Here is a 15,273-nt window from a genome sequence, read left to right on the forward strand (position 1 = left end):
ATCACAGATTTAGACCAGTCTATAGTAGTCAGTCCCCATGTAAAATTCAGTCTGTGTATACAGGCAGTTGGGGGAAATTAGGAAAATGATGTCCTTTTAAAGAACAAAATAGCTGCTGTTTTTGTGGAAGCATCTTTTTCTAATTGTGGATGCATCTTGTGGCAAAAAAACATTTTGTAATGTGTGACTGCACATGCCAAACAAACTGATGGTATTGGCAAAGGGGAACAGCGGTCACGAATCCAAACTCATTAGAAGGGATAGAAATAACTGCGTACTTGTTTCTGCTAACAAGTCTTGAACCAACACATCTCATGGGAAAAGTCAAAAACTACAAGATGGTGAACTGTGCAAGATGTATTTAGTGTATTAGATAATATTTTAATAATAATATTATTACACATAGTTATGGATATGTCAGAAAGAATACTGAGAATTTTCAAAGTCAAAGGATAGTCTTTATTCAGTACTTTATAATTACATATTGTTGCACATGACTGTTATTTTGTCCCTTGGGACAGACTCCACCCCGATTTGTGATGTCAGAGTACCTGTTAGGACCTCTCTGACATCATGCTGGCAGTTAATGGATAGAAAAGGAGAATCCTTTCCTCCCTAAAGTATTTTTTTAAATACTGTTATAGGCAAATGCTTTAACACTAAGTCATGGAATGTTGAAAAAACTACAGCCCAATTTTACAGACCAAGAAATCAACAACTTGTGGGCAAACTAAAAGCATGTCTGAATAGGCCAAGTCAGTATGTTAATACAAAAGAGTGCATATTAAACAGCTTATTGTAAAATCATTGTTAATATTGTCTAAAGCATACCTAGTTGAAAGGTACGTAGGAGAGTCATGCAAAAAAGGATAGTGAACGCCCACACACTGTCAGCACTTTTCAAAAGTTTACTAAAAATAGGCTGTCACAGACTATCAGGCATTCAACTCACTACGGGAAACACCATCTTTGTACTCAAGCCACAACCTGTAACAACCAATCAAAATGCATTGATGAGATTATTATAATGAACTTCATATTAAGATTTAAATATTTAGAGGCTGCATAAAACCCTTCAGCCCAATCAGATGACTGCAGAAGTGAGTGGTGCATGTCATTTTTCCATTTTATTTGTTGTAATGCTCCAAAACATCCTTGGAATAGAGTTTGAAAGTGGCATTAACTGCTGATGTAGCATGCTAGCTTATCTGCTGAACAGAACACTAAAACTCCCTCACATACCTGATCTCTGCCAAAACAGACATTTTCACAGAAAACCGGCTCATGGAAATCCCTAAAAAATGACAGTACCAGCTTGCTTTTTAAGCTGGCCGAACATAAAACTCTCCTAACTATACTCAGAGCCAAGTATTAAGATATTCATCAAATGTTCAGACATAATAACATAGAGATGTATTAGTTGTTAAATGTTTCTAATCAAAGGAGGATGCATGGGACCTAACAGTAAGCTCACGTACGCCACAGTCCTCTTTGCTCCATACAATAGCACAGGACTAGAATTAATCCTTCATGATTAAGTATGTGCGATACACTATGATTCACACAAAAGGTTAAGAATTCACCAGGGACAATAACCTTTACAGGAGTGTGGTCCACCACCCAGTCAGTCATTGTGTCACATTATGTGGGGGAGGAATGGGCATGTGTGTGGGTGGGGGATTTGTGACAACTGCCATCTGGTGCGCTGGCACACCAGCACATGTGACAAGATGATGATGACAGCAGCAGCTTTTTAAGAAGAAAAAAAAAGAAATGTTGATGCTTGCACCAGCAAACCATGCAATATGTCACTCTGCCTCCAAGACAGTAATTTGAACACAAATAGCTTGGCAGGCATTTGGGGGGGAACAATAAGAGAGCTGCAGCTTTCATCACACAATTTGTGGTGAAATTTCCTTTAAGTAGATGAGTAGATATCCCACAATCCTCCTTAGTTTTTTGACAGTTTTTTTTAAGAGAAGCAGCACAAAGCATAATTAAATACGTCTCTCTTGTATGTGTGCCAGTGATTTGTATATTACTCCCTCTAATTGAAAGATTTTTAAGAGACTTTAAAATGGGCAGTGTTTGACTTTTGTCTTTGAGCCAATAATTAGAATATTCTGCACAGTTGGCAGAATTTTTCTTTTTGGGAACAGCGTGTTTTTATTTTTTTCACTCAGCCTGGACTTTTAAACCCTCCTCCACTGGCACCTGCTGGGGAGTTGAGCATTCCTGCCCAAACTCAGGCCACAAATAACAAGCCAACCTGTTTTTCTCCCTTCACAAAGCCTTCTGTCTTCGATCTATCTCTGTTTACCGTAATTCCAATATGCCTACTGTGCCTTCGACCAATGTCCTGTGTTGTTTGGCAAGAGGAATGTTAGTGTGTTGTTGATGTTAGTTGTTTCTTTTTCTTTTTTTATGGGGGGGGAACCATTGTTGCTGATAAAAAATATTGTTATCCAGCTAGTTATTTTGAATATATTATATGGTATAAAGCAGACAGTGCTAAATTATGGGGAGGGTTGCCTAGAAGCCTTGCTTTGAAGTCTTGGTATCCCATAAGGCTTTGGAGTACATGTGGAGCAAGCAAGCACGGTCACCTGGCTCTTTCAAGAAAGAGTAGAAGCACTGCTGTAGCCACGGGCCCTCAGTGATTCAGCTCCGCATGTGGACATAAGCAATCTCTCTGCTAAAGGACCTGACCAAATTACTACTAAACCTCAGTGATTATTATGAATGTCATTATGAGTATTGCTCTGACAAAAGCTTTTTAGGAATATTAAATAGGCAGTAAAATACAGAGAAAGGTGTATGGCATGCAGCAAACGTTCCAATCTTTGTCACAGTAAACTATCTCAAACTAGCCCAGGAAGGGAATCGAGTCAAGCTAAAGTTTCATTGATAGTCACTTTATTTGAAATAAAGGACTAAAACATATTGGGCGTGTAATCATGGTGGGGTTAGTTATAGGAGGACCCATCTATCTGTGATTTTTCTTCCATCACAGTTAATACAGCCATTGGCTTCGTCACCTGAAAGTAAACACATGTCGTCATGGAACACTTGCTGAAATGACTGATGCTGTTGTTCTTGTTGGGGCAACAGTGTCTCCACAAAACAAACTGGAAGAAAAAACATGTCTTCAGCGACCTGGCTTTGCGCATGGGACCGTTTTTATGTGGAAACAGAAAAGGGCGTTCCCCACACCATTGCCACAATTTTGGAAGCATGCTTTTATCTAAACTATTATTGTATGCTGGGAAATAAAATTTGTCCTAACCCATACGATATAAAACAACCCAGGACCAAAGGTAAACAAAAGGGTATCCATATATAGGCAAGGCAAGGCAAGGCAGCTTTATTTGTATAGCACATTTCAGCAACAAGGCAATTCAAAGTGCTTTACACAAAATCAGTTAAACAGATAAAACACAAGTAAAAACAGTTAAAAATCACAGCATTAAAAAACGGTAAACACATGAATAGACAGTTAAAACAAGAGAAACATAAAAACACAGAATAAAATTTACAGTGCAGCATAGAAATTTAAAGAAATGATTAGTCATTTAAAGAAAGGCAGCATCAAATAGAAAGGTCTTCAGCCTTGATTTAAAAGAACTGAGAGTAGCAGGGATCTCACGGTTTCTGGGAGTTTATTCCAGATATGAGGAGCATAGAACTGAAAGCTGCTTCACCCTGTTAGTTCTGACTCTGGGGACAGAAAGCAGACCTGTCCAGATGACCTGAGAGGTCTGGGTGGTTCATAGTGTAGTAGCAGATCAGCAATATATTTTGGACACTAAACCGTTAAGTGATTTATAAACTAGCAAGAGTACTTTGAAATCAATTCTTTGAGACACAGGAAGCCAGTGTAAAGACTCAGAACTGGAGTGATGTGATCCAGTCTTGGTCTTAGTAGGACTCGAGCAGCAGCGTTTGAATCAGCTGCAGCTGTCTGATTGATTTTTTAGGGAGACCTGTAAAGACCCCGTTACAGTAGTCAAGTCTACTGAAGATAAGGCATGGACAAGTTTCCAAATCCTGTTGACACATAAGTCCTTTAACCTTGAATATTCTTAAGGTGATAGTAGGCTGACTTTGTAATGTCTTAAGTGGCTGTTAAAGTTCAGGTCTGAGTCCATGACTACACCAAGATTTCTGGCTTTGTCTGTTGTTTTAACATTGTGTTTGAAGCTGAGCGCAGACTTTAATCGTCCTCTCTGCTCCAAAAACAACCACCTCAGTTCCTTCATTTAATTTCAGAAAGTTCTGGCACATCCAGCCGTTAATTTGTTCGATGCACTTAGTAGTTTTGTATGGACTATAGTCCCTGGCGATAAGGTTATGTAAATTTGTGTGTCGTCCGCATAACTATGGTAACTTATTTTGTTTTCTCCATAATTGGCCAGTGGAAGCATGTAGTTAAACAGAAGAGGCCCCAGAATGGAGCTTGCGGAACTCGCACGTCATATTTGTACGCTCAGATGCATAATTACCTATAGACACAAAGTAATCCCTATTCTTTAGGTAGGATTCAAACCAGTTAGTACTAAGCCAGAAAGGCCAAGCAGTTTTCCAATCGGTCTAGTAGTATGTCGTGGTCGACCGTGTCAAATGCACACTGAGATCAAGTATACTAAGATTGAATTTTGCCATATCTGTGTTAAGGTGGATGTCATTAAAGACTTTGACAGAAGCCGTTTCAGTGCTGTGGTGTGGTCGGAAACCCGACTGAAAGGTATCAAACTGTTGCTTAGTGACAAGAAATGGTTGAGTTGTTGAAAGACTACTTTTCAATGATTTTACTTAAAAACGGAAGGTTTGATATTGGCCTATAGTTGCTCATTAGTGACTTGTCTAGGTTGTTCTTTTTTAAGAGTGGCTGATTACTGCAGTTTTCAGGGCCGTGGAAAGATTCTGAAGAAGAGAGTGTTCACAATCTGTAGAGATACGAAGTCAAACAATTGGAAACATTTTTGAAAAGTCCCGTTGGTAGAACATCAAGGCAACAGGTCGAGGTTTTCAGATGTTGAATAATGTCCTCCAGGTTTGTATGGTTGATCGTGTGAAATTCTGTCATATTGGAACTATTTTTGCTTGAAACACTGTGACAACACATATCCTGAACTTGATATGGAGGCACTGACTGTTTGTCTACTTTTGAATTTGTCTTTGAAGAAGGAGGCAAAGTCATGCGGCCTTGGTAGATAAAAGTTCGAGGCTACTGGGACTGGAGGGGTTGTTAACCTATCAACAGTAGCAAACAAAGCACGTGAATTATTATTGTTTCTAGAGATAATATCAGAGAAAAGGACCTTCTTGCATTCCTCAGTTCCAAATTAAAATGCGAAGTCTCTTTTATAGGAGTTATAATGGACCAGGAGATTTGTTTTTCGCCACCTTCGTTCAGCTTTCCTACACTCTCTTTTTCTGTTTCACCAGTAGGACATTTCTCCATGGAGACTTTTCTTACCAGAGACAACTTGACCTTAGTGGGAGCAATGGCATCAATAACATTTGTAATTTTACAGTTGAAATTATCTACAAGCTCAGTGACTGAGAGCCCGAGAGGGCTGGTGTGGGAGGAGAAAAGCTGTATAAATGTGTCACTGGTGTTTCAGTGATATACCGTTTTCTGATTATCTTTGTTTGGACACTTTTGGGCACAGAGATAGTGCCGTTAAAGAAAACACAGGAATGATCTGAGAGAGCAACGTCAGTCACCACAACCTTGGAAATGTTCAGACCTTTGGAGACAATCAAGTCCAGAGTGTGCCCCTTATTATATAGTACTTATGGCCTATAGTGTATCATTACATGCCAATAATGCAAGCTTAGAAGAACAACATACTAACTCAAAGGAAATCCTTGTAGCGATCCATGCTTTAACTTGTACATCTACAATCAAATGAAACAATGTTAGTGTAGTGTGATAGTTACACAATCATCATTTTCACAGTGTTTTTTTACCCCAAGCAAGAAAATGTTAATTGATGCAAACTGACCTTTACATCATTAAACATTGCTTAAGTAAACAACTGGTCACAGGCAGCCGGTAGAAAATACATGATCAGCTGAACGCCCCTGTTAATTAAAATGCCTAATTGTTCCAAAATGATTATGTACTTATTAATACTCCTCCGAGAGTGATTTGAAGGTTATCATTGTGCCGGAATAAAGATAGCGACTTAATATCCCCCTAGTGTCCCTGAGAGTCCTTGCCTCAGGGAAACAACCATCTGGTTGACCTCGCTGTTCAAAATGGGTCATTTAATTTGAGAGGGGAATCGAAAAATGAGGGGTCCCTCAGTCAATTTGGCTGCAGCTTGCTCCTCGCTCACCTTTGTATCTTTGAGGATGAGAGCAGACATTACAAAATGTTAGAACTGTGTATAAGCATATCACCCCCAACAAACAGGGAGTTTTGTCAGTGTGTTTGTACTGTCATTGTTTCCTGAAGGTGTGTGAGTGTGGGCTGTGGTTGAATGTGTTGGTGAATTCCCAAGTTGAGGAGCCATTTATATCCCGAGCTTCAGCAATAACTGAGGCTTGTAGCCGCAGGCGCAACCATCTGTTGGAGCTCCTGGAAATTAGGTCACCTAAATGATTTGGACTTGGGGTACATTACTCCATACAATTTCTGTGTCACTCAAACAAAAGTCTTATCTCTGTCCTTGCTGAGTCCCCGAGGGTATGAGGTTTGCCCTGTGAAGTCCACAGGGCATCACACCCGGAATGTATACATTTTTTGTTGTTGCTGCCTGTCATATAAAATGAAAGCTGTTAGCCGCCACCTGATAAACTACTATTGTCAACATAATTTCTATGCATTATTGCCTGAGCATTACTGCCTGTGCATTATTTGTGACAACAGTACAGAATATCACTTGGTGTGTTAGCTTTAAGCTAATAAACTATATTAGATTAGATTAGATTAGATTAGATTATACTTTATTTATCCCACGACGGGGAAATTCTGTCGGTTACAAGTAGCAGCATAGCAGCAACAGCAAAAAACAGAAAAACAAAACAATAACCACAAAACAAGTAAGCACGAAAGAAATACAAGGCAAGAAATACAAGGCAAGAAATACAGGCAAGATAGACAATGAAAATATGGTAGACTGAGAAGTAAAATGCCGTCAAACAAAAGGAATTTTAAAGTGCGGTTGCCATGATAGAGAAACAATATTGCGGTGTAAGTGACGTTAAAAATTAAGTTAAGTTGAAGTGTAATTAGAGCAAAAGAAGCAAGAGTCGGTAGCATAATTTAAATTATATTAACCTGAGACCATAAATATTGAAAAGTAAGTACTTGTAATAAAATAATATAAATACCAATATTAAAGATAAAAGAAAGTGTGTGATGTAGATGGGAGAAAAACAGGAACAGAAACTACAACACTATCAGGTAGAGCAGGTGTTGTAGAGTCTGACAGCGGCCGGGATGAAGGACCTGCGGTACCTCTCCTTCTTACACTATCTTATCTTGTGCATGACAGAGCCAGCACAGCCTTGAAGCTGACCTTTGAGGTGTGCCCGGAAATGAGGAAGCACATGGAGATCCTTCCAAAGACAGGCTTCATCCAGGCTCAATCAGGCTTTAATGCCCAACTCAAGTTCCTGCCGAGGTAAGGAAGGACACACAGAGGATGCAATGATAATGGAATCACTGGAGCATCCATAATCTTATTTTAGACTGTAAGCTTGTTAAGATTCTATCAACCTTTTATGAAAGTGCAAACTGTTTCACTCCAAAGGGGACTTGTCATTTATATTGAGCCGGGCTAGCTGTTTTGTGACTTCCCAGTCGCTGCTTCTTTAGCAGAGGAGAAACCTTGAACAAAAACTGCTATTGTATACACTGGACAGAGAGACGTCTGGTTTCAGTGCTCTTGGAGATAGATAATATGTCTTAGAAATACACAACACACCATTACACCAGAATCATCTTTATAGGAGAATTTGACTTCAACTAACCATCCATTTTTTGATAAAACTCCAGTATCAGCTGGATATATCTGTTCCTAGTACGCTTATATGAAAGCTGTGGAGTCTTACAGAGGTACAAATGGCAACAATCTATAGACAGTCAACAGCCAGGGGGTGTAAAAGAGTTGCTTCCACATACCTGCACTCTGAGCGCAGTAATGGTTTTCCGATGACTTTGAAGGACGTGGTAATTCTTTCTACAATAATAGGCCTACAGGCTCTATATTTAGATGGAGAGGCAGGAGTTGAACTGCGGTTTGAATGCCAGGAGAGTGGACAGGGGACCCCCAGGGCAGATATGAGAGGCGTGCAGAATGTAAAAACTCAAAAGTGGGCGTTAGTATTCTTCTGCCCACCCTCGTTTCTTCCCTTCACAGTTCTGCCGCTTTGTGTATTGGTAGCTGAGAGGATATTGATGGGAAAATGATGATAACAGGAGGACATTTTCTTCACACATGACACAAGTCGAAGGCATGCAGTGGTCATTCACCAGGGGGACTGGAAGGGAAAGTGGGGAAATGTCAGTAATCTGTCTTAGTGAATCAGCAGAGGTTTTAATGCGGGCATTAGATTACAGCATTACTGGCTCTGCTGCTGTGATGGTGCAGCATTCACAAGCACTAACGCAGCTACAGCTAACACCCCCTCCCTACTCTCTCTGTATCACACTTGTGTCTCTCTCCTTCGCTCCTGTGCTGTCTTCTCCCACTCTATCACACATACTTCTCTGTTTCTTGGCCTCTCACCTTTGTGCTTAACTATACTTTTCTGTTTTTCCTTTTCCCAATCTCTACAGTCCTCTGTAACCAATCTCTGTGCTCCTTCACTCCCCCTCCAACTCTAATCTATTCTACACTTCTGTTACTCTCTTACTCCTCTCATCTTTCTATGCATCCACCATCCACCACTGCTTATATGCTGGCCCTGATTGTGCTTACATAACCTGAGACACCAGACCCAGCTCCCTGTGCGCTCATTGTTTTCAAAGGATAATTCCAGTTTATTACAACGTGAATCCTATTTTGTAGATTAGTCCTATCAAGTATGATAACGTTGAACTTACCAAGTTTATTGCTGGGATCTGGGAACAGATTGACATTGCTAAAAAAACATAGGTTAGACAGTAGCCTGCTGAACTGAATTGAATCCATTTCACTTATTTAGTCTGACCTTTGTATTCGTAATAGCGGATTTTTGTTTGGGAGGGGTTGCTATTTTGCTCTAACAACAATTTCGTTAGGGCAAATTTTGCCTTAGTCGATTAGTTTGTTTGTGTAATTGTGTGACTTTGGTGGTTCTGAACTAACTATTTAGCATTAAGCAAAAGAAATAGCATATGCTAGCAGCCAGTGTAGGCTAGCGTTGGGTACGTTCTATAGCAACCAAACTTGGTATGTGCAGGCAAAATCTTTGTTTTAATTTGAGCTTGGGACCAATACTGCTGCCGTGGTTTGGGTTGTGGTAAGGATTGGACAGAAACAATGCAGGTTCTTGTAGGGTCGGGCCTGATTTTTGGAGCTCGATAATAGGTCTAATCTTACAAAACTCAGGAAAAATCCAAAGCAGTCTCACTGGAAAAATCAAAAGCCTTCATTGTTATGGCTTAGTCATATTAAACCTCCGACAAGACAACTCCAACGCGTTTCGGCACACAAGCCTTCGTTAGGGAGTCAGCTCCCGGACAGTCTGTTAGCTCTAATCCAGATGGTTGGATGGTCAAAATGTATCTTTAAAAAAAAATGCTTTGCTCGGTTGCTCAAATGTAATAATAATACTGAGAGGCACATGTTGGGGAGGTAAGTACAGTGCTAACATAACCAATCCAAATCGTGGCCAAAGCTACAAAAATAAGACTGTAATTATCCAAAAAACACAGATCACACACAAATCATCAAATCAAATCTGGGAAGGAAAAATGTTTCCAGCCTGTCAGCAAGCTGTGTTCCTGCATGTCTCATCTCTGTCATGGTTGGAATTCACCCTCTAATCTGTCCGACTTTTGGTAGGCTTTGCTTTTGTTTTGTGCAGTGGCAGTGTGTCATTTAAAATGGCACTGACAAGTCTTCCTCGCCAGATCCTGTGATTGGATTTCCAACTCCTAATTAGCAGCATTGCCTTCACTCACTGTCTCATCCACTCACACACATACACACTCATATACTGTTAAATTTGGATTCTGAAATGACTCATAGCTTTCATGCTTTACACAGGTGTTTGCCTCTTGCCTTCCCTCCTCAGGCTTTTGGGAGAGGGTGAACACATTCTTGCTTCCTGCTCTGAGGGATTGTGCTCAAACTGCCCACGTCTTTCACTGTCTTTCCTTTGCTTCATCCCTCTCTGCCTGTCTTCCTCCACTTTTATTTGTCACCATGCAACCCACATGTTTCTCTCACATATCCAGAGCAATGTTGCATACACGACATAATCCCCTCTCTACAACATTAAGGCCAATGGTTCACGTTTGTGATCCTGTTCAGCTAAGAGGACTTATTTGCATTTAGATGGACACTAACCCAACAGCCTAATAATCAAAGGGAATTGCCATTGGATTTATTTAGCCTGACATCATGTTTATTTCAGCCAATTTTTGTTTGGGAGAGGGAATTATTTTCTTATTTTTTCATTCTCAGTCGACTCAAAAGCTGCGGTGGCGCTTACTTGTGATGCTTTATGTTTTTCACAATAATTGACGAAATATGGCGATTTAAGAGTTATCATTTCTGTTTTGTTTTTTTCATGCCTTTAGCTAGGTAGCTATCTGTGTAGAAAGGTGCTGCTCCCATTCTTAATCCTACTAACAAAGCTTTGATTGGTCAATTGTTTCTCCAACCGGGGAGGAACAGCCATTAAACAGATGTATTAATGCAGCGTCGGGGTTAAGTGAAACAGTCGGAATGCAGAGAATTTCAATCTAAAAGACAAGACCAGGAGAAAATGTAAACCTGATGACAAGATTGTTGTTTGTAACTGTTCGTGAATGCTATGTTTTCTGAATATAAACAAAAAAGATCATTACAATAGGATGGCTTGAATGAACGGTTTTAGGTCTAATCCCTGAAGAGGAAGGCAATGTGTCTCACCCCGGCAGTTCCGGCTGATAAAAGGGAGATTACAACTTGCTACAGATTACACCAAACAGCTCAACCAGTACTTTCACTGATAGTTCACCGCCCACACCAGTAACAGAAACTTTAATGATGCAATGAGTTGTGAGAAAACTAAAAATATGCTTTCAAATTACCTGTTTTTTTATATTTCTTTACATATAGTCCTACTGTATTTTTGCCCATCCATTTTACCGTAGTAAACAAATCTCTAAACCTCTTAATATGTAATCCTTTTCATCATAATTTTTTTTAATGGTGAAATGAAATCCAAGCTTTAGTCCATATTGAAGAGGAATATATTTATTTTAAATATATTGTATTTTGCTCCCATTAGGTAAAATGAAGCTATCTAAACTAAAGCTGTCATTTTCCTAACATCAAACACTCTTAGGTCCCGTATAATAAAAAAATTGATTTTTCCATGTCTTTTATCATAAAGGAGGTTGAAGGTCCTATATAAATACTGTGAAAGTATTAAAACGCTCAATCCACGGAGAAATGGACACAGCCAGTGTTTATACACTGTGCCTTAAAACAAGCCATCAGGACTTCTGTACGGTTGTGATGTGGCAACTTTACTATACATAGGTAGAAAGTTCTGCTACAGTGCCGTTACGGTCATTCCCTGGCAGCAAAGACACTGAGATCGCTGATGCAGAACACCCTAAAATGCTGACCAATCAGAGCAGACTGTGTCTTTTCAGGATGGGTGCTTAAAGAGACAGGCGCTAAAACGGAGTGTTTCACACAGAGGGTGAATACAGGTACAGTCAGATGGACAGCATGAGAAAAAGATTGTGTTCTTGAACGTTAAGGCATGTAAACATGTTCTAGTAGGAACACACAAAAAGTATGAACCTGAAAATCAGCATATATAGCAGCAACAGGATAAGAATTTCAAAGTTTTTTTCTGCCTTGCTGTCATGGATCATAAGTGAATCTTCTCTTTGACTTTCCTTATGTATTTATTGTAGGAATAGACTCATGATAAAGTAGATGAAGTTTTGTCCAGTTGTCTCCATAGTTCTAGGAAAAATCCTTTGGAGAATCTACAGAAGTATCATTAAAGAGTGGAGGAGAATTACTTTTTGGGCGAGGCTGTAGCATATGATGCCTACAGAGAAGAAAAGCACCCAAGTAAATCTGTGCAGGACACTCACAAATCTGAAACCCCATCAATCTACAAAATTCTCCTGAGCATATGGGCCTGGCGACGTCCCACCGCGCTTTTCCACTCTGCCCTGCCAAGCTTATTCAAGAGTGGCTCTCCAGCAGTGATTCTATTTGCAGGCCGAACAAGAGTGCTTCCTTAAATATACTCTCTGGGCTCATTGGTCAAGCTATGGAGGGGGAAAAAACTACTTTTCCTTCATTAGTCCCCTTTGTAAATGTTGACGTGAGAGGAAGCGACCTTCTTAGCTTTGAGTCATGAAGAGTGTGTTCTAGTAGAACGGCATGTTTACAGCAGCTGTGAGCTGCAATGAGACAGGGGAAATATTAAACACAAGCCCGTCCTTAAACCTGAAGCTGACAGATTTGTTGAAGGCTAGGCTTGGTTGTAGTGCTTTGAAAAAAACACACTGACATCTGGAGAGCCTTAAAACCACTGACATTTACAGCATTAGCTCTCAAACCTTCAAACGGCATTAAGAGCATAAAGAGGGAAAGAGAGAGAAGACAGTGGAAACACAGGAAGGAATAGCAGGAAAAAAAGAGACAAGGGTGTTGGGAGAAGGAGAGAAACGATGCGGGGGTGGATCTGAGCCACACACTGCATTTGACCACTATTTACATGATTATTAACTATGCATATACAGTGTATACATGATATATGTTCTATTGCAGCACTAGAGTTTTACATAAGCCTGTGCATGACTACTGGGCCACTTTTGAATCATACTTACGTCTCCCATCACCATGACTACAACCTACAGTAGTGTGGAGGCGCGCTCTACATCTCTCTCCTTCCATCCCTGGCGAGCCGATATTACAGTCGTGGGTTAAAGTAAAGTATTCAGTTTTCAGGGTCTGACTCTTTATCTTTCTTTGAAAAGCTTGACAGTGGCTTGTGGCTTTTGATTGATGCACTCAAATAAAATGAAGGTCCTTTAAAATAACTGTTGCAGTTATGTGTTCCTTACCTAATTGCTTGCTCCTCTCTGTTCATTAACTTGATGTGCATTTTTTTTACATTTTATTATTACAAATGTAAAACATTACTTTGCAAAATAGTGTGTTCTCACAGTGTACCTGCCTTTTTACTCTGTTGTAGAAGCTCCTTATCCAAAGATACCAAGAATCTTTTTGACCAAGATACAGGAGTCCTGGAGGTTCCATTGACGGTGCAAGTAGCAGGCCAGGTTTGTATTACAATTATACCCTGTAGTCCTTTCCCCAGTAAACCTCCCTGTGTTCTTATCGTGCAATACAAGGCTCGTGTGTCCTACTTTGTCCCTAACAGAAGCAGCGCCACTGAAGGTTTTTAACCTATTTTGCTGGTAGCAAGCTAAAATTATCTCGCGCCCCCAAGGCCCAGTTCCTTCATGGGCACTAATAAGCCAAGCATAAAGGTTATCCCATATTGTTTCACTGAAAATGTCTCCAGATGCTCAAAAAGGGAAAGCAATGTGTTCTCTTCTTATTCCACGGAGGACATTGAAGGGTTCATTTGCAAAAACAGATATCTCTGTTTTATGTATCTTAATTGTGCAAGTCAAGGAATATAAAGCAAGCTGGTGTTGTCTTGAAAAGATATCGCTCTCTTTTTTTATTTTCATAAATCATGGGTTTTTTTGTGAACTCAGATCAAACTGGTGTTTATTCATTTTAAGAATGGCTTGTATGTGTTTTTGTGTATAAAGCCTTCAATAGAATGTGCAAACATACATTTTAATCATGTGTTTATTTATTGGTGTAAATATTTTTATTAAATGTCACACTTTCCAACATTAGGGTTATACTTAGAATAGTCTATATCATTGACGTTCTTCTGGGTTTGCTCCGGTGCAGCAGGAAATACTGCTCGATGCATGGATGTCTGTTTCCTTCTGCTTTCTTTGTGGTGGAATGTTAAATTGGATTTATGAGGACTATGGTTAAGATAGCTAGACTATCTGTCCAATCTGTTTTCTCTCACACAACTATTTCGCAGCGGCTCTGTGCGGACTTTAGCCCCGCCCATGACGATTGTATTTGGTTTAAAGAAATGCCATTAAGTAGTGGCCAGACTGTATATATAATTTAAACAAGTCTCCTGAAGAGAATCGGGCGTTTCTCTCTCCTCCGCTTCTGCCTGTGGCGCTATGGCCGTGTGTGTGATCTTATGATGGACATATGTTGTCATATTTAACCAAACAATCCGTCAACGGCGAAATCAAAGCCTCTTATTTACGAGACCGGTCTCCGAGCACGACTGGCCAAGTGAAGAGCTAGCGGCCCCCGCAGGCGCTAGCTGGCTGTCTCATTACTTTACGGAGCTTCTCAACAACTTGTCAATTCGGCAATGATTTTTGCAATACTGCCTATATTAGAAATCTAAACAGTTCATATGTTGCCTAAAACGTTCCCAGAAGTGAATTTAGTGATGAATAAGATGTTGGTCTGTCTGTTCCGGAAACACGATTCTCGTTGACCTAGGTTCCTTTTTTCAGTGAAAAGCCCCTGCCCTGTAGTAGGAGCTGAAAGGGTTACAGGAACAGCGGTCAGAGGAATTTAAAAATCCCCAAATTGGTCCAGTCGGAACATAAGAAAAAAGGTTCTTAGAATGTAATGTTCTAGGAACTGCAAAAATTCCTCCGGTTGGAAAGCGGCTAATATCCTCTTCACAAGGTCCAACATGCAAGTATGAAAACAGTCAAGGACCTCTTGAAGTGTAAAACAAATTGCTCACAGAAACTGAAGACGTTTTTTTTTTTTTATTAAAAAACACAGAGCAGCTGCATAGACATTTGTGTTGCATTTATGCCAGTCCTCTTTCTCAGTAAATCTAAATCTGGTTTGTCTTCTTGCCATATCGTCACCTTCCACTCCCTCCCTATCCAGCCCCTATTCCCTGTCTCTACCAGGACAAGGATACTGGGCCAGGATGCTCCTGTGGAGCACCAAAGCTGTTTCCCCCAGCCCCAGGCCCTGAGCTCCTGGCATTGAACCATACACACACACACACACA

At 40.2% G+C, this 15,273-nt stretch overlaps 1 protein-coding gene across 6 annotated transcripts in view; it reads left to right on the top strand.

Moving 5' to 3' along the window:
* cfap74 (cilia and flagella associated protein 74) overlaps positions 1-15,273 on the top strand; it is a 60,843-nt gene that overhangs the window by 29,856 nt on the left and 15,714 nt on the right. For all 6 annotated transcript variants that reach the window (XR_004332789.1, XM_032521342.1, XM_032521345.1 and 3 more), the window contains exons 22-23: positions 7,509-7,637; positions 13,378-13,465. Coding sequence is in view for 5 of the 6 variants with exons in the window: in XM_032521342.1 (XP_032377233.1) it covers positions 7,509-7,637; positions 13,378-13,465 (217 nt within the window). In the remaining variant the exon portion in view is untranslated. The remainder of the gene's footprint in view (positions 1-7,508; positions 7,638-13,377; positions 13,466-15,273) is intronic.

Source organism: Etheostoma spectabile, chromosome 7 (assembly GCF_008692095.1).
Source record: "Etheostoma spectabile isolate EspeVRDwgs_2016 chromosome 7, UIUC_Espe_1.0, whole genome shotgun sequence".
NCBI lineage: Eukaryota > Metazoa > Chordata > Actinopteri > Perciformes > Percidae > Etheostoma > Etheostoma spectabile.